A 21,960-nucleotide genomic window follows, 5' to 3' on the forward strand; every position below is an offset into this window, starting at 1 on the left:
TAAGAACTCTAGCCGCTGCATTTTGAACTATCTGTAGCTTGTTTATTGAAGATGCAGGACAACCACCTAGCAGTGCATTACAATAGTCCAGTCTAGAGGTCATGAATGCATGAACTAGCTTTTCTGCATCAGAAACAGGTAGCATGTTTCGAAGCTTGGCAATGTTTCTAAGATGGAAGAATGCTGTTTTTGTAACATGGGAAATATGATTTTCAAAGAACAAGTTGCGGTCTAATATAACACCCAGATTTTTGACTTTAGAGGACGTATCCGTCTAGTTGCAAATTGTAATCCAAGAGATTCTGTGTACTGTTTTTTGGTCCAATAAGTAATATCTCTGTCTTACCTGAATTTAATAGGAGGAAATTATTGGTCATCCAATCTTTTACACATTTTTTACACAATCTATTAGCTTAGATAGTTTAGAATTTTCATCTGGTCTTGCTGATGAGTATCATCAGCATAACAATGAAAACTAATCCCGTATTTTCTAATAATATTACCAAGAGGCAACATGTATATTGAAAATAGCAGAGGACCTAGGACAGATCCTTGAGGTACTCCATACTTTACTGGTGATAATTGAGATTAAACTCCCCATTTAAATGAACAAAGTGGTAGCGATCGGACAGGTAGGATCTAAACCATCTTAAAGCCTGCCCTTGAATACCAGTATAGTTTTGTAATCGATCTATGAGTGTGTCATGGTCTATAGTAGCACTAAGATCAAGTAATACTAGCAATGAGATGCAGCCTTGGTCTGAAGCAATTTACTCAATTTATGCATCGCACAAACATCTGCCTCAGTGGTGCAACACACGTTTTTTTTCACAATTTTATCATTCCTAGAATTGTGCCTCTAAATATTTTTGAACCAGATAGCGGCATCTCAAACAAACAAACAAACCGTTTATGGCCCCAATAATCCTGAGTCAGTCAGCTGAGAATATTACCCATATGGACAGCAGAAGATAGAACAGAACCTTTAATCAAATTCTGCCGACTTGCTTGACTGCAGCGAGAGAGGAGACTAATATATGAGAAACGAAAAGTGGCACTTTGTCAGCTGTCCAGCCAGTATTACTTAAGCATTAAATACAGCAGATTTCAGAGGTCACAGTATTGGTTTTAAATTAATCATGACAGCCATAATTGGCTCGTTCAATTGGATTTTTGTGGGCTATTGTAATAGAGATGAGGCCTGTGCGCACAGACATTAATGGACACTACACAGATGTTTGATTCATAAATACATTTGTCTCGCATAGCCAGGCGTTTGATTTGCATAAAGACTATCAGCAGTTTATTCGGGCCAAAAATCGCCCACTTGTATTTTATTTTTTAGGTTTTGATGCCACAGACCTCACAAATCCTGTGATTAGTTCTACCTCAGAGCGTTTGTATCAGCCCAGCAACTTAAACAACAGTTTGTTTCCAGGAGGGATAAACCTTTGCGTCAAGTCTCAAAAGGCCGGCCAATCAGAGTGTAACCGGTGATTTTAATTAGCGCTTGCCAATTATGTAAACAGACTGTTGGATGAGAATATAAATAGTTTTAGACTGGTGTCTATCTTTGTTGACACTATCGTTCAAATATTTGGTGCCAGTTTTTTTCATTATATATGAATTTTGTTTTTTTGAAAGAAGGACTTCTTTCAAAAACATTAAAAATCCTTTGAATGGTAGTGAAAAGTACTTTGGAAGGAGTGATTGACCAGGTTTATGCATCTGTTCTAGGGTCGAGGTGGCCTGGGCTCTATCTTCGTTTGGGCATCGGGTAACGGAGGACGAGAGCGGGACAGCTGCAACTGTGACGGATACACCAACAGTATCTACACGCTCTCCATCAGCAGCACCACACAGTATGGCAATGTACCGTGGTACAGTGAGGCCTGTTCCTCCACCCTCGCCACCACCTATAGCAGCGGAAACCTCAACGAGAAACAGATTGTACGTTCATATGTGCAAACAGACCTCCATACATATTTAGCATAGTCACATATGTTAGAGTTATGTAATAATCTCATGCAGAGGCAGTTTTGTAAGTATTTTTATAAAGGAACACACTGCATCTTCACACATAAAATCTTTTATTTTTGTTACCAAAATATCCTTAATTAAATGTTTATATTTATAAATATTATAATATTTATAATTAAAAATGTATAAATATTACTTTTTAAATATCTTTTGTGTATGTGTGAAGCATAAACTTTGCTAAATGTTTCAGTTTAATGTAATATAGTCATATTTATATATAATATATTAAATGAGTATTAACTTGAAAGAAATTTTTACTTTTTTTCAGTAAGGATCATGTGAAGACTGCAGTAATGGCTGCTAAAATTCAGTTTTGCCTTCACAGGAACAAATTACCTATTGAAATAGAAAGTAGTTATTTTAAATTGTAATCATATTTTACAATATCACAGTTTTTACTGTACTTTTGATCAAATAAATGCAGCCTTGTTGAGCATAAGAGACTAACATTATAAATTCTAACCGACCCCACATTTTTGAACAGTAGTTTGAGTGTGTGTGTTGTGACGTGCTCCTGGGTCCATTCTGCTTTAGCCGGCTGTGGGGCGGGACTTTGGGGGTAATTATCATTGGAAACACCTGAATAGAAGTTTCAAAAGAGCCGCTCTCTGTGACCCTCTTTGCTTTTTTGTTATGTTGGGTTGTTCTGTTGTGATTATTTGTTGGCTTCATGCATTAGTTTAGTTTGGAATTTATGTTCTACAGGCCTGTTGGTTATGTTGGATTGTGATTATTAACTTGCGTTAATTTATTTTTTATTTTTTCTGTTTGATTTTTTCCTTAGATTTCGTTTCTATCAAAAGTAAATCCTTCTGCTGCTCATAAGACAAAAATGTTCTACTAGCCTGAACAGTCGACACTATCTGCTCAGCTTGAAGTACATTTTGTTCGACCAAAGCAGATTGCAAAATTGATTTCAAACTCTCTTTTAATCGTTTATCCGCAACAGAAAGACCCACATCATAATGATTCGCGAGCGCTAACAATTGATCTTTCGAATATTCATTTAATAGATCTTCCGACGGATTACGAATAAACTCTTCAATATTGGAGGTTATGATTTACTTTTCTGCTAATTACCTTCTGCTTCAAATTACCAAACGAACAAAATCTCCATAAAAAGAAACACTGACAAATATCTATATTATTATTCTACACACTCAATCAGTATTCATTTTCGTGTAACTTACCACACTCAGCGTTTCCAGTTAAATATCTACTTTATTTCCCAAACAATCGCTGCTCGAAGCCTCCCAAACAGCACATGCGGAGCACTCGCTCACAAAGTCAGAGATAATGACAAAGAAGAAACCGGTGTTCTTAATTACCACGGCCGGACGAGCCCCCAAATTTGTCACGGCCGGCTCAAAGCCGCGACAAATAAGGGAGGCAATGAGAACGCAATATGAATCAACCAATGTGTATTTACCTAAATAAAGATTACAAATCATAATAAAAATAAAAATAAATTAACGCAAGTTAATAATCACAATCCAACATAACCAACAGGCCTGTAGAACATAAATCCCAAACTAAACTAATGCATAAAGCCAATAAATAATCACAACAGAACAACCCAACATAACGAAAAACCAAAGAGGGTCACAGAGAGCGGCTGGACAGAGGTCCAAAAAACTCGAAACTTGAAACTTCTATTCAGGTGTTTCCAATGATAATTACCCCCAAAGTCCCGCCCCACAGCCGGCTAAAGCAGAACGGACCCAGGAGCACGTCACAGTGTGTATATATATATAAAACTAAAGATATACACAAAGTATTCTCTGAAAACAGTTCATTCCTTATGCAGTAAAAGTAGAAAAATATTTTTTGCAGTGCAGCCATTTTCAGTTATCTATGCAAATGCTTACAAAAGCCTTCAGATGTGTTTATTACCAGAAACACATACACACACTTTGCTACAACCATGTCTAATTAAAGGCTCCGGAAATAGAATGAATTCATGTTTCAGCACTGCAACATTTGCACGTTAACAGCACACAGACAGATCATCATGCCCTCACACAAGCACTGCCATTCTCAGTTGTAAGCACAACTATAAACGTCAGAGCAAACAGCCCTTGTGTGCCAAATTTTCTGCATGGTTTAAATGGCCACATCACGACTGTACGTGGGAAAAGTGAGTGATAGAGTGCCGCCCCATTCAGCGTGCTGTGAAGATGAAGTGTCAGGCGGTGAAATGATTTCTACATCTGCCGCTGTGATTTCCTGTGGGCTATATGAAAAAGAGCTCTCTGAACGTCATGCCCTAAGGAGGCAAAAAAAAACACTTTAGAGCAGCGTCTGAAAACTTCCCAATCACAGGTGCTGCTGCTGCATGCCGTACACATCTGCTTCTCTGCCCCGGCATTTCCTCCGATAGTGGAAATGAGAAAAAGGTGTTTGAAAAAGCAAAGAGAGAAGGAGCATAGAAATTAGACCAAGTGAAAGACAGCAAAAGGCACAGAGGCAGCAATTTTGGAATACCAAACATTCTGCATTGCAGATTCTTTGGATCTTATTTGCAAGTTTTCCCCTCGTTTTCAGATACATACCTTCATTTATCTGCATAAGCTGTATTTGAGTCTGCCTGAGCAGGCTTTTTAATTAGGGCAAGCTAATTAGGCCAAAAGATGGCTATAAAAAGAAGATGCCCTTCACAAGTTCTAAAAGTCATTACTTTGGATCATCTTGATGAGCATCTGGGCTATTAGTTTGAACTGTGGCTGCGTTTCTAACAGAATTCAGAAGAAGTCGTTTTTAAAAAAATCTGTCATTTACACACACTCATGTCATTGTAAAGAATTTCCTAGTCACTCTTTTCTGTATAATTAAAGTGAATGAGGACTGGGGCTGTGAAGCACCATAAAAGGAGGCTATACAGCTTAAGTAATATTTAAGACTATCTGAAATCATATGAAATGAGTTGTGTAAGTCAAATTCACTAAAACTGTTGACGTCTGCCTCAGATCTCCTGATGTTTTAATGATTCATGAACAATTTTGTTCTCGGGAATTGGAATGACAGTTCAGTCATTGATTCAAAGATCTCATTCATTGATTTATGATTCATGAGCAATTTGCTCACTAAAATTGGAATGATTTAGTTGGGTCATTTATTCAAAGATCTGAATCATTGATTCATGATTCATGAATGATTTGTTCACTGGAACTGGAATGATCCAGTTGGGTCACTGATTGAAAAATCGGATTCATTATTCATGAATGAGTTGTCCACTGGAATTGGAATGATCCAGTCATTGTTTCAGTGATCTAATTAACTATTATCATCGCAATGTCCTTGATGTTCCCTATTTTATATAGCTAGCAGAATATCTAGCTAGCTGGATATTCAAACTGATAACTTTTTGACCAGTTGTATTTGGTTGTATCAAATTCACACTCACGTTGAAGGGAAAAATATGATTTCTTGTGCTGTGGGTAGTTATGCGAACTGTGAATCTCTGATACGCTCATTCCTACTCTCCAGGCAAATCTATCTCTGCCAGCTCATTGAAGCTCATCCAAGATGTTTCGGACAGCTTTAAAGTGTTTGTTTGCTTGATGTGAAGTCTGTACCAGTATGTGCGACTGCGATAGCTCCCCCTCTCCCTCTTCTGAGACCCCCAGTTCCATTAGGATGACAAAGGCAATAACAGATTCAATTTAAAAATGGACGCAATCTTGCCGACAGCGGTGGGGTGGGATTTTGAGTATGTACGTGTCTGTATATGTTTAAATCAGACTGAAGGGACAGGGACAAATAAAACAAAAGAGAAAGAGTTTGTGTGGGTGTCTGGCAGCCGCTCACCTGTGTACGCTCTGATGGTTCTGTAGCCTCGGGCTGGTCGTACTCTCATCCTGACCGTTGTCAATCACGCAGGCATGTCGCCTTGTCTCCTATGGCGTGATTAAAACCCCAAACCCTCATGTGTGGGGTGCCAGCTTATTAAGTCTCCCAAGCTGTCACACATCTCATCACAGAAGCTGCAGTGAATGAGGTTTTTCCTTCCCTCTCGGACTCACATTCTTGTCAGGCGATTTGACAGGCGCCTCTGGCTGACGGACGCCCTCACATCTTATATATAGTTACAACCAATGTCCTTCCGATGGCTGACCACTAACACACCTGACCCTTCCATTTTTTTTTTTTTCATCTGTGCAGGTGACGACGGACCTCAGGAAGAAGTGTACAGACTCGCACACGGGCACATCCGCCTCGGCTCCCCTGGCCGCGGGAATCATCGCTCTCGCTCTGGAGGCCAAGTGAGTGATGACAACAATGACACCTATCTCTACGGACAGACATACGCACACACGCTCTACACACTCCTGTCCATCATTCCCCCTCATCGGTTAGACTTCATTACCCCTCGTTCATCATCTTCAGCCCTCCGACACACTCTGACATCGCCTTGACATTGCTCATCTAAAAAAAAAAAATGGGATGGAGAGAGATGTGTCATGACTGCCAGTGAACACTCCTCGTTCGGGGGCCGATTGACCCCAAGGCCCTTATACAACATCAAGTCATCATGCTCAATTAAAAGCTCCTGTAGAGTATTTTATTCTGTACCAAGTGAGGTTGTAATAAGACATGGAAATCACGTCTCACACAAGTATCAGGTTTCTTTGACTTTTTTGTGTGTGGCGGAGTCACGGGGTTTCTGGTTCACACACAGTGTTTGTGCATGTGTGAGTTTGGCCCCTGCTGTTCAGGGTTGTAAGCCCCGCTGGTGCATGGCCCAACAATGAAAGAGATGGGGACGTTTTTGGGGGCATTTTTTATAAGGACCTCCATCTCTGTTCTCTTTCTGTCACAACTCTTTTCATCGGTTGGAAGTATTTGTGATGTCACTCAGGTGACTTTTGAACGTCTGGGTTCAGAAAGAAAGACAGTTATACCCCCTTTCCACTGAAACGTGTGCTTTTGCAGGAGCTGATGCTTGGACAGGGAACTCTCTCAGAACTACCTCATTATATATATATATATATATTAGTGCTGTCAAACGATTAATCGCCATTAATAGCATCCATAATAAAAGTTTTTGTTTACATAATGTGTGTATACTGTGCATATTTATTATTTATATATAAATGCAAACACATGCTTTAAGAAATGTTATGTTTATATATTAAATATATTTATATATACTATTAAATACAAGAGTATAAACATGTAAATATTTTCAAAATATATACTGTATGTGTGTGTATTTATATATACATAATAAATATACACAGTACACATACATATATAATGTAAACAAAAACTTTTATTTTGGATGTGATTAATCGTTTGACAGCACTAATATATTAATATATGGTACCACTTTATATTAGGTGGCCTTAACTACTGTGTACTTATATTTAAATTAATAATTTGGTACTTACATTTTTAAAAATCTATTTTTAAATACCTATATGTAATTACATTTATAATTACACTGTTGACCTATCCCATACACCTTAACCCACCCTTAAACCTACCCATACTAGCAAACCTGTCCCTAACCTTACCCGTATCCCTCCTCAATAGTAGCAAAAGTGTTACTATTTTTTGTCTTATTTTTTTATGCAAGTACATAGTAGTTAAGGACACTTAATATAAAGTGTGACCTTATATATATATATATATATATATATATATACAATATAATTTTCCTCGAAAAAACGATATGAAGAGTTTGATAAATGTGCGATACACTGTTTATGCGCCAAAATCGGAACGAAACAGTGCACCTCATTTGAATTTCGCCACACGGACCGTTTATCCGCTCGGATCAAAGTTCAAACTGCCGTGTGGCGCAAACTCACTAGAGCTGATGCGTTTTCTCAGTCACGCGAGCACTAAACAGTGCTGTGAGATCCAGTGTGAAGCGCTTGAATTCAGCGATCAACACAAATTACTCCGTGATTTAAACTAGTTTATAGCCAAACAGGAGAAACACTGTGTGCAACGAGACAGTCAGAAGGCTTTTCAATCTACACATCACCATCATTTACCATGGATTTACTGTAGTAACACTCACTGCACCATGGTATTGTGGCAGAAATGTGGGATATTCACATTGAATTTTATTACAGGAGTAATGGTATATAATTATAGTGTATGTATTTGTGATAGCATGTGTGCATTTATACAGGATGTTTTTAGACTACTGTTTTTCATACAAATAGGCTACCTAAAAACCATATATATTTTTTACCATAGTATTGAGGTGCTATATGTGTGGTTTTAATTGTGTTTATCATGATTTAAATGCATGCTACTATGGGAGATCATATGTTTAATTAAAAAAAAAAAAAAAAAACTTGGTCAGAATAAATTTAACCATATAAAACTGAGGTTGGTACCATTTTTACAGATGTTACTGATTTTAAAAAGGAACAAAAATTTACCTCTGCATTCTAACTCAAGCTACTATCAAATGTGCCTTTCTAAGAGACAAAAAAAAAATATTATTATTAATATTATCAGACAACCCAAACCTGTTTCTTGATTTGAAACAATATCACTCATTAGAACATACAGAAACTAAGAAATACATTTTTCTATTTAGATATTTATTTTGTTACGGAAAATTGGCAAATTGAGCAAAATTCTGGCTTTAAACTTGAAAGAAATAAAGATTTGACATTTATCGTGATAATTATCGAAATCGACTGATATGAAAAAAATTACTTTGATAATTTTTTTTGGCCATATTGCCCAGCCCTATATATATATATATATATATATATATATATATATATATATATATATATATATATATATATATATATAATTAATATATATATTAGGGGTGTAACGGTACACAAACATGAACCACCATGAACTACCTCAGTTTTGGCATCACGGTTCGGTATGGTTTCAATATTTGGGGAGGAGGGGGAATGTAAACAGGAAATTTCTTTTTCTTTTCTTTTTTAATTGAACAAATTTCTCTTTATTTAAATAAATTGAATTATAATTACATTTTTCCTAGGGATAAAAATATTCTGCTCTAAACTATAGGGAGCCCTTTTACATTACTGTAAGGTTACAACAGAGCCCAAACTTAAATTTAATTACTATTTTTTTTATATATATATAATAATCAACACTCAAATTTAAAAGATTGTATGCAAATGTGTAAATTGCACATAATGCAGTTTTTAAATGAACTTCTAAATTATAACATAACATAAATTATATACATAATTGTAAAGATGAGACTTTGCTTCTTATCAAAAGTAAGAACATATAAAACTGGAAGTTTTGATGTTATGCTCATGCAGTGGTTAAAGGGGTCATATGACATTGCTAAAAAGAACATTATTTTGTGTATTTAGTGTAATGCAATGTGTTTATGTGGTTTAGGGTTCAAAAAACACTTTATTTTCCACATACTGTACATTATTGTTGCTCCTCTATGCTCTGCCTTTTACAAAGCTCATCGTTCTGAGAAGCGAGGCATGCTCTGATTGGCCAGTTAACCAGTGCGTTGTGATTGGCCGAATACCTCAAGCGTGTGACGGAAATGTTACACCCCTTACCGTATTTTGATGCCGTGTCCCAGCGCGACGAGACAAAAACAATAAAACCCATTATAAATGAGGCATTTGCTGCATCCAGTGGGGCCATAATTACTGATTATAATGACTTATACTGTCTTTTTACGCGTTGCATCGTGCCATGTAAACATTACCGTGTCTGCATTTGTGATCGGAGAAACGACAAACAACAAGTGCTACTATACACAGCTCAAAACTCGCGTTTGAATCATCAGTGGCAAATTCTTTAAATATGAAAACATACTAACAGGCTGTGAGTCAGAATCGCCAGACTGTCCTTGCAAAGTTGGAATTGCCCCACTTTATAGAAACAGCCTTTGTGCACAGCTACTCTCCCAGGTTCAGCAAATAGTCCTCCTTAAAATGCACTGCACACACTCTAATATTTGGGTTGAACTGTTCTGGAACAGTGTTGTAAATCCAACTGAACCACTGATTTCTAGTTGTGTCCTCTTTTGGAAGCCCAAACAAAGTACTTTGCTTTCACAACGAAACACAGCGTCTCCAGGACATGGTGCCGGCGGCAGCAACAATACTACAGCGAGAGTAAATATTACACCCTCTTTCTTTGCATAAACATTTGGGCTGTGTTATGCAAATCTTCCCACACAGTGACATAGACATGTGGGGGGGTGTTTAAATGAGCCGTTTTAGGAAGGTGTGGACAAGTCTTAACTTTTAATAAAGAATATCTCTTTGGGTTTGAGACTTTAGTCTTTGCAACTTTAGGGATCTTATCTACGTTGTATTTGTTTGGTACATATGTGTACTGAACCAAAAGACCTATACCGAAATGTTAGTGTACCGTTACACCCCTAATATTAATATAAATATATATATATATATAAATAAATAAATTGATCAATTTAATGTTTCCTTGCTGCATAAAAATACAAATTTCTTTCAAAAAACACATCTTACTGACTCGAACATTTGATTTTATTTTATTTTTGTATATACATATTTACTTAATTTATTATTTTATTCATTGCATATTTCAATATATATATATATATATATATATGTATATATATATACTGTGTGTAATATTAATAACAAGGAGTGTAAGTGTCTGAAATAGCTATGCAGAGACAGAAAGCAGGATTGGGGTGTTCGCAAACTGAAAGTATGTCTCAGTGCTTCTATTGTAATTTATTGATTATAATAGGAGTGTTCTAGTGCTGTTTTGCATAAGTATAGCCATACTGTTGTTGTTATGAAATCTTTAAGTGGTGAGGACATTATTCCACCCCCTGTCCATGAATAGATTCCTGGTTTGAGTCCAGCCTTTTTAAAGGCTCTGGCATGTTTTCCAGCACTGGAACCTCATCTATATAAAAGGATATGTGTCCGATATCTGTGCAAGTCTTGCCATGTACAACATGAGAATTTCAGTAGTCTTATATCTATTAATCACTGAATGTAAATCGCTACATCTGTGCCTTGGCTTTAGGTTCATAAATCGTGCATGTGGCATTATGAATATACCCGCTAAGTCATTTATTGTGAGGTCAAAAATATTGAAAGCTTATTGTATCCCCTTCTTCATAAATCACCCTGAAAAATATACGGACGCCAGAGTAGGATGTTTTTCATACTGTTCTACGGCGTATCTTTACGCTAAATCCATTTCATTTGGGGGAAAGGGCTTGTCATACAGGTATTTTCGGCAGTGCTTTATGTCCAATTCCAGACATGGTTTACCCTGAAATACCCTGTTGAGAAATAACACGGCTTTTCAACCTTGCCCGTGGGGGCCACGAGTCCCAAAGCTGCTTGTTTCCGCCATGTAGAACAACAACCAACAGAACTAAGCTTGAGTCGTGAACCAAGGAAATACAGTTATAAATTGAATCTGATATTGCTGCGTTTTCGGGAATACAATTTTGGGTCTTCATTTGAAAAAAAAAAAGCTTCGTCGGCTGTGTAATTACAAAATGATGCATGGCCCCCAGGACGGAATATTTCCATTTGCAATTTTCTGTGACTCGAGTGAAAGAAAAGCTTTAATTATGTGTCTTTCAAAAAGACATCCTGTCACATCCAAGAGGATAATTATGTGCAAATTATCTATGTGAATATGAAAATAAATCTGTGGCCCTGCTGCAATGTAATACTTGTATCACTTTAAATTTTTTTCTGTATGACATCCAGCATGAACCTGACATGGAGAGACATGCAGCATCTCGTTGTACAAACCTCACGTCCCGCCCACCTAATAACCAACGACTGGAGGACCAATGGCGTGGGACGTTTAGGTAAATGATGGTTCTCGTAACCAATCAGAGAGCTATGTTTATTTATTCAGTAGACATGTCTGACCTTGTTACTTTTTCTCTCTGTCTCTCTCTGTGTGGCAGTGAGCCATTCTTACGGTTACGGTCTGCTGGATGCTAGTGCCATGGTCGCTTTGGCCCAGAACTGGAGCAGCGTGGGGCCGCAGCACAAATGTGTAATTAATATGCTAACCGAGCCCAGGTAAGGACGGTCAAACACCTCATGCAGCACAGGCAGTACATTAATACACCAGATAGGTAATGCCAGCTAATGCCTGCTACCTGCGGACCCAGAGGTCACCATTTAAGGACAGGCAATCTAAACACATGAAATTAACAGCAAAATTACGCTTCATCATATAGTCGCTTGTCAGACTGGAGTGTAATTTCAGATTCTTCTGTGTTGTAGGGACCTAAGAAACCACCTGATCTTCAGCAGAAGTGTAGAGGCCTGCTCTGGGCAGTCGGATTTTGTGAGCTCTCTGGAGCATGTGCAGGCCAGACTCACCCTCACCTATAACCACAGAGGAAACCTGGCTGTTCACCTCATCAGTCCACTGGGAACTCGCTCCACGCTGCTGGCTCCACGGTAAACACACTCAAACACAACATTAGCAAAAATACTTTTGCATACACTACAATTCAAAAGTTGGAGGTTGGTAAGATTTTTAATGCTTTTGAAGGAAGTCTCTTATGCTTACTAAGGCTGTATTTTTTGTCCAAAATACAATAAAACTAATATTGTGGAATATCTTTAGAGTTTAACATAACTGTATATTAACTGGATTCTTTGACTAGAAAAAAAAAAAACTGTTTTTACTTGACGGAAATCTTTTGTTACTTTATAATTGTCTTTACTGTCACTTTTTATCAATTTAATGCACGCCAGCATGTACCGAAAATACATCTGATGCCCAAGAAACCACATTTGCGCACTTGTCTGGCCACATACAAACAATTCACCCCATTATCTTTATGAAACATAATTATTTGGATTGTAAATACAAACTCAATTCATCTTATCGGCATATTCAATCTTGTTTAAGCTTCTCAGATAGACACACATGTATAGAGATCTCTTTCTCTTGTGTTCAGGCCTCAGGATAACTCAGCCGAAGGGTTCAACGACTGGGCATTCATGACCACTCACTCCTGGGACGAGGACCCTCGGGGAGAATGGACGCTGGAGATTGAGAATGTGGCTGGACTAAATGATTATGGTACTACAATCAGCTTTTTCTTAATCAGTGTTTTGTCCAGTTTTTCTGTACAAACATCTAAGCATCCTTTAAAACAAGATACATTTACTTAAAAAAAGGAAAATGGCTGGGAAGAAGATAAAAGACATTTCAGAGAATAAGTCTTGAGTCAAGTTAATTTTTCTTACCCCACTGGCAAATAGTTCTTTTTTTCTTGTTTTGAGTATAAATCTCTCTCAATTTTGTTTGATTTATGCTTGAAACAAGAAAATAAACAATTTGCCAGTGGGATTAGAAAAAGCAAACTCAATTTAAGATATATTCTCTGAAAACAAGTCTAAATATCTTCCACAAATTGCTTCTCAAGTGTATTTATCTTGTTTTAAGGATGTTTAGATACTGTTACTGCAAAACAAGATGAAAAATACTGATTAAGAAAAGAATTTTTTATGCTGTGTGAATGCCATTTGTGTTTTTGTTGATGATCAAAGCATCTTTAAAGTTCAGTGTCATTTCCACAGGCGTTCTTTCTCAGTTCACCCTCATCTTATACGGCACCGGCTCCAGTTCCACAGATCCGTCCATTTCTGATTACACCCGGCCCACAAACAACAGCTGCAAAACCTTTGACACGCAGCAGATCTGCATCGGTAAGACACACCATGGACCAAAGGGCATAGAAAAAACACACACAACCTGGTGAGATTCATGACCAGGAGGAAATATTTATACACTCAGTAATTCCCTCTCTGTCATATAGAAATTTTCATATGTCTCAGTATGACTGCCGTTGTGCTTATGAATATTAATATATTCTTATGAGTATAAATATTGCAAAACACTTGAGAGTCATGCCAGAGAGGTTTAAATTATATAAACTGTGCATTATTAAAGAAATGGAAAAGTTTTTAAATCCTCAGCCTCTTCTTGATGTGAGGTCATACCTTCCCAACCTTCAGAGGGCAGTAAACAAACCTTAATTTGTTAATGAAATGCTTAAGTTTTTTATTCAAAGTTGCTGTAGAGACTTAATGATGGATTTCTCCATCATGGCCCCATATTGTGCCTGCAGTCAAGGACAAACTTTGCTAAAAAGTTATTTCACTCATTTTTCATAAGGTGTTCTTGCACTGTTACTCTAGGTAGAACTGACTTTTACTACGTGAATAATTTGTCCCATTTGGACCAAAAATGAGAGCACAACATGAAATGACCTTGTTGCCTATAATAAATTTACCTGGTCTTATTCCAGAAACATTCTCCAGGCAATTATGCAAATATAAACGTGAATGCTTTGCTCATGTATTGAAAGTGTGCAGACTGTAGCACATACTTAATGTGTTTTCTTGCACTACTAAGGGTGCAGAATAAATACCTTCAAATGTGTGCTCCTTTGTTTTTGACAGGGTACCTAGTTATAAAGATGTTGACAGTTTAACTACCCTAAAATTTCACCATGACAGCAGTTTAGCAGACATGTTATGCTAATACCTGCTATTTGCATGTTATTCTTTAGAAAACAAATGTGCTCACATTTTACAGTAGGGTCAACACAATATACTTTTACACTACATTTTTCATACATTACCACATGTGTGAGTGTGTGTGTGTATATATATATATATATATTTTTTTTTTTTTTTTTTATTTATTTAGTCCTTTAGCAGACTCTTTTATCTCTTTGTACTCATAGAAATTACTAAAGTAGTCAAACATGTTCTGTATAGGAGGTGACCCAATACTTTTGGCAATATAGTGTATATATACATTAGTGCTGTGCATCGATTAAAAAAAATTAACTAATTAATCACACATTTTTTTTCTGAAATAATTCACGATTAATCCCACAACTTTAAAGTTAAAATATACTTTTATATTGCAATAATTTCACATTTAATCTTGAAATTAATGTAGAAACAAGACAGTATTTTTTAATATTTGTTTAATTGCATCTTTTTTATGACTGAAGGCGAGTATCACTGATACCAATACGACTGATGTTTAGGAAACTGTTCTTTTTTCCTAATATTTAAGCATTGACTATAGCTATTCATCATTACAGCGTAATTGAGAGCAGTTGATTTGAACATTTATTAGACTTTAAAAAATTCAAGAGAATTTACTTCACATAAACCCATATTAATAAATGTCATATGTACCTGTGCCCTTAAGCATGAAGGAAATATACAGAAATTGAATAAATTTATCAAACACTAAATTCTACTTTAAATATAGATGAATCCTTAAAGTTATTGATTTCCTCTTTTTTCTTTTGTTCTTTGATTAACAGAAATCACAACAGTGGGTTATTTGGCTGCTATTACTTTAAGAGCTGCCGGTGCTGAACGTGTCAGGCCTTATTGTTGTTTCATTCACGCTTTAATATGAAATCATACAGGCAGTACACACTGCCGTATTTGTGCGTACAATTGAAGAGCATGCACTACGAGCACAGTGTAATGGCTACTGAAGCTCCTCGTCATCTGTACCGTTTCTGTGCTCGTTTGATTAGCGCCTGTTGCTGACGCAAAGTGGAGTGCGCGACTGAAAATTCTCCTGTTTGATGTGCTCGTAAAGACTTTCTGCATATAAATAAACGGAAATCTTGTCAAGAAAAAGAGATAGAAGCAGCAGTTATGAGTGGAGTGGCCAACCCTAGCTCCGCCCCTGCGTTAACTGTGTTAAATATTTTTAACTGTTAAATTGGAAAAATGAATGCACTAATTTTGACAGCACTAATATACACACACACACATTAATCTATTAATTTTTTTTTTTTAAATGTCCCCTTGTCTACTGGTATAAATATAGCTGCGGTAGTTGGCATGGCCTAAATTAGAAATAAACAAAAAAGTTTATTACCTATTTCATTAATTAATGTAAAAAATGTAAAGTGTTGCCAAAAATGTTTATTTCCATATTCACTTTCATCTCGACAACCTTTGAACAACATTTCTCTTCTGCTGACAAACCTCAATGCTGCATGAGCTGGGAAAACTAATATTAACCAATATCCTAGCTCCATCTGTTTCTCTCAAAATTGTCACATTATGAACGTTGAATGTGTTTCAAATGCCATTTCATGGTCTTTAAAGATTCGTAACATCTGCAATTAAGTGTTCTTCCAATCTCTGTTTTCCAGAATGCAGCACAGGTTTCTCGCTTTTCTTGCAAGGCTGCGTGAAGTCCTGCCCTCCCGGCTTCAGCTCTGGGTTGCAGGTGCTCAACTTGTCGTTGGACAACTGGGTGGAGCACTCTACCGTACAGGCGTGCCTGCCCTGCCACCTGTCCTGCCTGACGTGCTTCGGGTCCGGGGAGAACGAATGTCTTTCCTGTCCCTCCCAGAGTCACTTAGTGGTCACTTCTTGTTTGCACCAGAACCAGCGAAAATCACCCAGCATTCCCGTGCTCCAGCAGGAGGTGGATCCGAACTCGGATAAATCCTTGCACGAGCCCGGCCTATCCTCGAGATTGCCGGCGCTGGTGGCAGTGCTCAGCTGTGCCTTCATCTTGGCCACTTTCGCAGCGGTTTTTGTGCTGCTTCAGCTGCACTCCGGAGCAGCCAGTGCCCCGTTCTGCCGGAGGAAGAAACTGACGGTGATGGACACGGGCGGAGGGGGGATACGAGTGGGCTTCGGGTTCGGACTCGGCCGGGGGAAAGTGTCGTACCGGGGCATCCCCACTGTGTGGGGGGACGAGGATGCGGCGGGAGGGATGAACTCTGAGTCAGACAGCGAAGAGCTGGAGTATCACAGCGAAAAGACTGCTTTTATACGGACTCAGAGTGCTCTTTAGCACCCCACTTAGGTTTTTTTTTTTACATCTGTCTTCCTTGTACTGGGATACAGAACTAGTCTGCACTACTCAGACTTATAGATCTACTGCAGTGTTTGTATGTGTGTGTGTGTGAGAGAGAGAGAATGCCATATATGAGCTATAATAGTGCAGTTGCGGTTTGACGAGTTTGACCCGAATGCGATTAAACCCAGGACATCACCGCTGCGCTGAATGATTCCCTTTATTTTCACTTTTATTTGTCTTAGTGGTCTGGCTCTAATGCCCTGAGATTTGAACCACTAAACAGGATCAATACCATCAGTGTGTGTGTGTGTGTGTGTGTTTGAGCGCCAGCTGAGCGCGTGAAGGCTTTGAGTAACTTTGTGTGACTTTGTAACAACAAAAGGGCTGTAATTTGTTCCAGTCAACTTTTATTAAAAGTTCAGACTGTTTTATGCACAAAACTTCTTGCACTTCTCTAACTTGCCGTTATATCACTCATCATTTGTGCGATAGGTCCTTACACCCTGACAGTAAAGTCTGAGTTCTGCTTTCTTTGCTAGTCAAAAGCAGCTTGAGGACGTTTCCACTGATTCGATCAGGGATGATTTAACTGTGCATAATTTCTGTTGCAACAGTGATGTAGCAACAGCATCAGCAAAGTGAACCACAACAGCATGGAATTAGATAACACGCAAACCTCTGCCTGCTAAGAGCCTCCGGCACGGATTCAGAACAGTGGGAATCACAGACAAACAAACGATCGAAATGCTGAACTGAAACTCAGCTCGATGTGCAGAGATCTTATCTGTCCGTCAAGCAAGGTACAGTACCATTTTAGGTTGATTTGAGGAGCTCTCGATCAGAAATACCTTGATAAACCTCAAATTTATTATTTTTTTATGTCATAACTTTTGACTTTACTTTTTTAGATCATTTAGGTTCGTTTTGTCTCCTCTGTCTCTGAGCTAATTAGCATGTACCTTAACAAATGGCTCAGTGAATTTCCATTATGGGTTTTCAATAGTAGTGTTTGAACAAAAAGAAAACTTAGTCCCAGAGGTTATTTTATTGATTTTCACATCGGAGTTTGACTTCAAAACTTGTCAGTGCTAACACAAAGGAGCCTCAAGAGGAAATGTGTCATATATATTTCCCAAAAGGTCAGAGTCAGCCCTGAGACATGAATTCAACTGCTATTTGTGGAGCTCGGGTTTTTTTATAATCATGTGACATTTGAGTGGTGCAAAGATACAATGGCACTATAAACCATACAGCTCAACTGTTCCAAAAAGCTAGTATTCTGCCTACATAGGTAGCTACTTTCTAAGGCAGCATGTTAATCGAAAGAGGAGCTCATAAATAACAGATTCGGAGATCCCTTCATAGGCAGCCACAAAGGCAGCTCAACTCATAATTCAAATAGATTGACTATAGCATGCACCTAAGCTAATGATGCAATACTCACAAAAATTGGGTTTATTTTATATTAACTATTTATTTTCCATACTTAGAAAAATTCAACATACATTTAAATGTTTTGTATTTATATTTTATTCAGCAAGGATGCATTCAAATGATCAAAAGTGATAAAGACATTTATAATGTTATCACCGATTTCTATTTCAAACAAATACTGTTCTTTTAGCTTTGCCATCAGTTATTTCACAGCATTATATTCAAAAACTTATTTCAAAAATCTTACCAACCCAAAACAGTTCAATCTCGTTACATTAAACTGCTTATTATACCATACTGAACTAGTTATTACATTTAATTTATCCATACTAAATAAATAGTTCAGTATAATTAATTGTTTTATAATTGTTATAATAAAATAATTGTTTTATCATCCATACTTACTGGAGTTTAATGAAATGTCAGTATATCTTCTGTATTACCAAAGGTGTCATCACTTTGTGCTTAAACCACTACAGAATCAATCTGCCATGGATCAATGTTTCCGCTAAGCTTGTCGCAATGCATTTTGGGATTAGCTTATACATGCTGAACGCTGGCTTAGAGTGATGTATCTTAGAAGGCAGCATGATGTTGCTAGCAATCTTTTGGATCACCGAAACATGTCTATGATGCCTTAAAATGCGGTCTCGTTATGCCATTCTGAGCTATTTTAGCATTTGGAAAAACACAAGCATGATTCATTATAACACATCTTTCAGCATTGCATTAAAGCATTTAAAAGTTTTGTGTCTGCTGTCAATACTGCAGTCATTAAATTAATTACAAACATCTGTTGCATTCGTGTTTATTTAATGATATTTAAAAGTACTTGAATATCTGTTGAAATGCTTGGGTTTTTTTATTGATGCCAATTTGCCATAATTCACATAGAGAAACGCACCATTGATTTTAATTAATAACGCACGCATTATGCACTTCGCTACATGAAGCGTGCAGTGGGCGATCATCAATATTTCATGCGCACTTCATAGGACGGCCTAAACTTTCCATGTTTCCATGACGGCAGAGGAAAACTTACACGGACTGTTTTGCATTCCAGCTCCCAGAAGAGGGAGGAGAGAACTAGTTTATGGAAATGGCACATTTAAAATGCTTTCCCATAATTAGTTCAGCTGGGAGGAACGGGATCTCATATTCAGCGCTGGAAGCTTTTGCCTACTTGGCATTATAAGTGAGACTGAGGCTGCTACATACATACTAATTGAGCAATGAGACAGAAATATGGATGGTCCAGCTACTGGCAAAAGCAGTGTCATGTTATTCCTCATCTTCGCTGCTCTTCTAAGAGGATATTGGAAATGCATTTCCCTCATGCTCAGCTCACTCCCATTGATTTGCCATGCGACCGCCAATGTAACAAGCATGTCTTTGACTAATAGTACAAGAATCAGTGCTGCCGTCGGTTCACACTGTTGTATATTTACTTCAATGCTGCGAAAATCTGCTGAGTGCACCTTATTATCCTCTTTAGATGTTCCACAATCATTTAATCGGTTTTATCAGACTCGTTAATGGGCCGAAGGAGAGGCGCAGATCTTCAGTTCCTGCGAGACGAGGCACTATTTCTGTTCTTTTGAAATGATTCTATTAGGCTGAATTTAGTGCGATGTAATGCGTTTGTCATGTTTTTTGAGGAGAGATTCAACGTGCTCTTTGGAGGTAGAAAAGAAAAAGTTATGCTGACATTCAGAACGAGTAGGTGGTGCCGGATTGTTTGAACTGAAGCTCGGCTTGCATCCGAGGCAAAATACAGGAATTTCTGAGCTGGTGTGAGGATGTTTATTCAATACTTCAATGAGCATATCAGATGAGTTGCTATTGAGCTCGGCTTAATTTTGCAATAAGCATATCGTTTATTCACTCACAAATATGCTTTGATCTTATTTCAGTGAAAAGCCCGTTCCCGTTTGTAGAGCACATAAAATGGTGTGAACAATGTTCTTGCTTCTCTTTTCTATAGAAAGAATACAAGAGCTGTCAAGCTCCAAAAATAAAGTGTTCTAAAACTGCTTCATGTGACTCGTGTGCTGTATTCTGAAAGCATATGACATATTTGTGTAAGGGACAATAGGGAATTTCAGAGGGTTGTTCACACCAGAGATGACGAATATACTAAGTTAAAGGGTTAGTTCACCCAAAAATGTGTCATTAATTACTCGCTACAATAATTATATAACAATTGACACCAATGGATGGTAACGCACTTATAAGTGCGTTAAAGGGATAGTTCACCCAAAAATGAAAATTCTGTCATTACTCACCCTCATGTTGTTCCAAGATTTTTGTTCATCTTCGAAACACAAATTAAGATATTTTTGATGAAATCCAAGAGCTTTCTGACCCTACATAGACAGCAACGCAACTGCCTGAAAGGTAGCAAGGACGTTGTTAAAATACTCCATGTGATCATCTGTTCTTTTAAGAAGCTACAAGAATAATTTTTGTGCACAAAGAAAACAAAAATGTCTTTATTGAACAATTTCTCCTCTTCCATGTCAGTCTACCATGATGCATACAAGTGCTGCTGACGCAGGAGCCGCCGTTCTGACGTAGAATGACCATCTCTCTTAGTTCGTCTGTATATTCTGGTTCAAATAGGTAAGAAATCTTCAGACATGTTTATGAAGACTGTTTAATGTACAGCATTCATCTTCCTCTGCATGCAAACAAGTCGCAGCGCATCCGGGTTCTACATCAGAGCGCAGGCTCCTGCGTTAGCAGCACCACACACATACTCATGAACGCGCGTCAAAGACTGACACGGAAGAGTAGAAATTGTTGAATAAAGTTGTTATTTGTGTTTTCTTCATGCATAAAAAGCATTCTCATAGCTTCATAAAATTACAGTTGAACCACTGATGGTCACATGGACTATTTTAACAATGTCCGTACTACCTTTCTGGGCCTTGAACGTGGTAGTTGTGATGCTGTCTATGCAGGGTCAGAAAGCTCTCGGATTTCATCAAAACTAATTTGTGTTCCAAAGATGAATGAGGATCTTATGGGTTTGGAACGACATGAGGGTGAGTAATTAATGACAATTTCCATTTTGGGGTGAACTATCCCTTTAACACACTTAAATAATAAACAGTTACCATCCATCGGTGTCGATTGCTACATAGCTATTGTCCTTGGTGTGAATGAACCTCGAAGGCTTATTTACACCAGTGACAATATCTGTAAATACAAAGTGTTAATATTCGTTCTAATTGAGAATAGGGAGTCCACAAAACATCTTTAGCAGAAATGTATCATTGGAATCAATTTCAATAGTTTTTCCCCCAGCCTTTGAATAACAAAAACATTGACAGCCAATCAGAATCCACCAGCTTCGAAGAGCTCAAGCATTTAAAGTGGAAAATGACAAAACTGCAGTGCGCGTAGCATTCTTGGTGTGAAAGGCCTTTAATCTCAGTTCACAGAAAAATCTCTCAAAAGTCATGCACACTTTCAAAATTTGTTTGTTTGAGACATGCAAGAACCAATCAGACAGCAAACATCTGTGTAATTTTTGAATATGCAAAATCAACTCCAGAACTAAGGAAGAGGACAATTTTCTTCATTTCTCAAAGAATACGTCAGAATACAGCAAACGAGTAATATGAACTACTTTCTGGAGCTTTTTGGTCATTT

General features: G+C 37.6%; 1 protein-coding gene across 1 annotated transcript in view; it reads left to right on the forward strand.

Annotated features, from left to right (window-relative positions):
* The window catches only part of LOC306867951 (furin-1-like), a 104,682-nt gene extending 87,376 nt beyond the window's left edge, over positions 1–17,306 (forward strand). Inside the window, exons 9-16 of the mRNA XM_079413907.1 lie at positions 1,738–1,950; positions 6,202–6,302; positions 11,748–11,851; positions 11,954–12,071; positions 12,279–12,458; positions 12,965–13,089; positions 13,590–13,718; positions 16,211–17,306. Coding sequence (XP_079270033.1) covers positions 1,738–1,950; positions 6,202–6,302; positions 11,748–11,851; positions 11,954–12,071; positions 12,279–12,458; positions 12,965–13,089; positions 13,590–13,718; positions 16,211–16,863 — 1,623 coding nt within the window. The 3' untranslated portion in view covers positions 16,864–17,306. The remainder of the gene's footprint in view (positions 1–1,737; positions 1,951–6,201; positions 6,303–11,747; positions 11,852–11,953; positions 12,072–12,278; positions 12,459–12,964; positions 13,090–13,589; positions 13,719–16,210) is intronic.
* Positions 17,307–21,960: the final 4,654 nt, after the last annotated feature.

Source organism: Barbus barbus (genome assembly GCF_936440315.1).
Source record: "Barbus barbus genome assembly, chromosome: 50".
Classification (NCBI taxonomy): domain Eukaryota; kingdom Metazoa; phylum Chordata; class Actinopteri; order Cypriniformes; family Cyprinidae; genus Barbus; species Barbus barbus.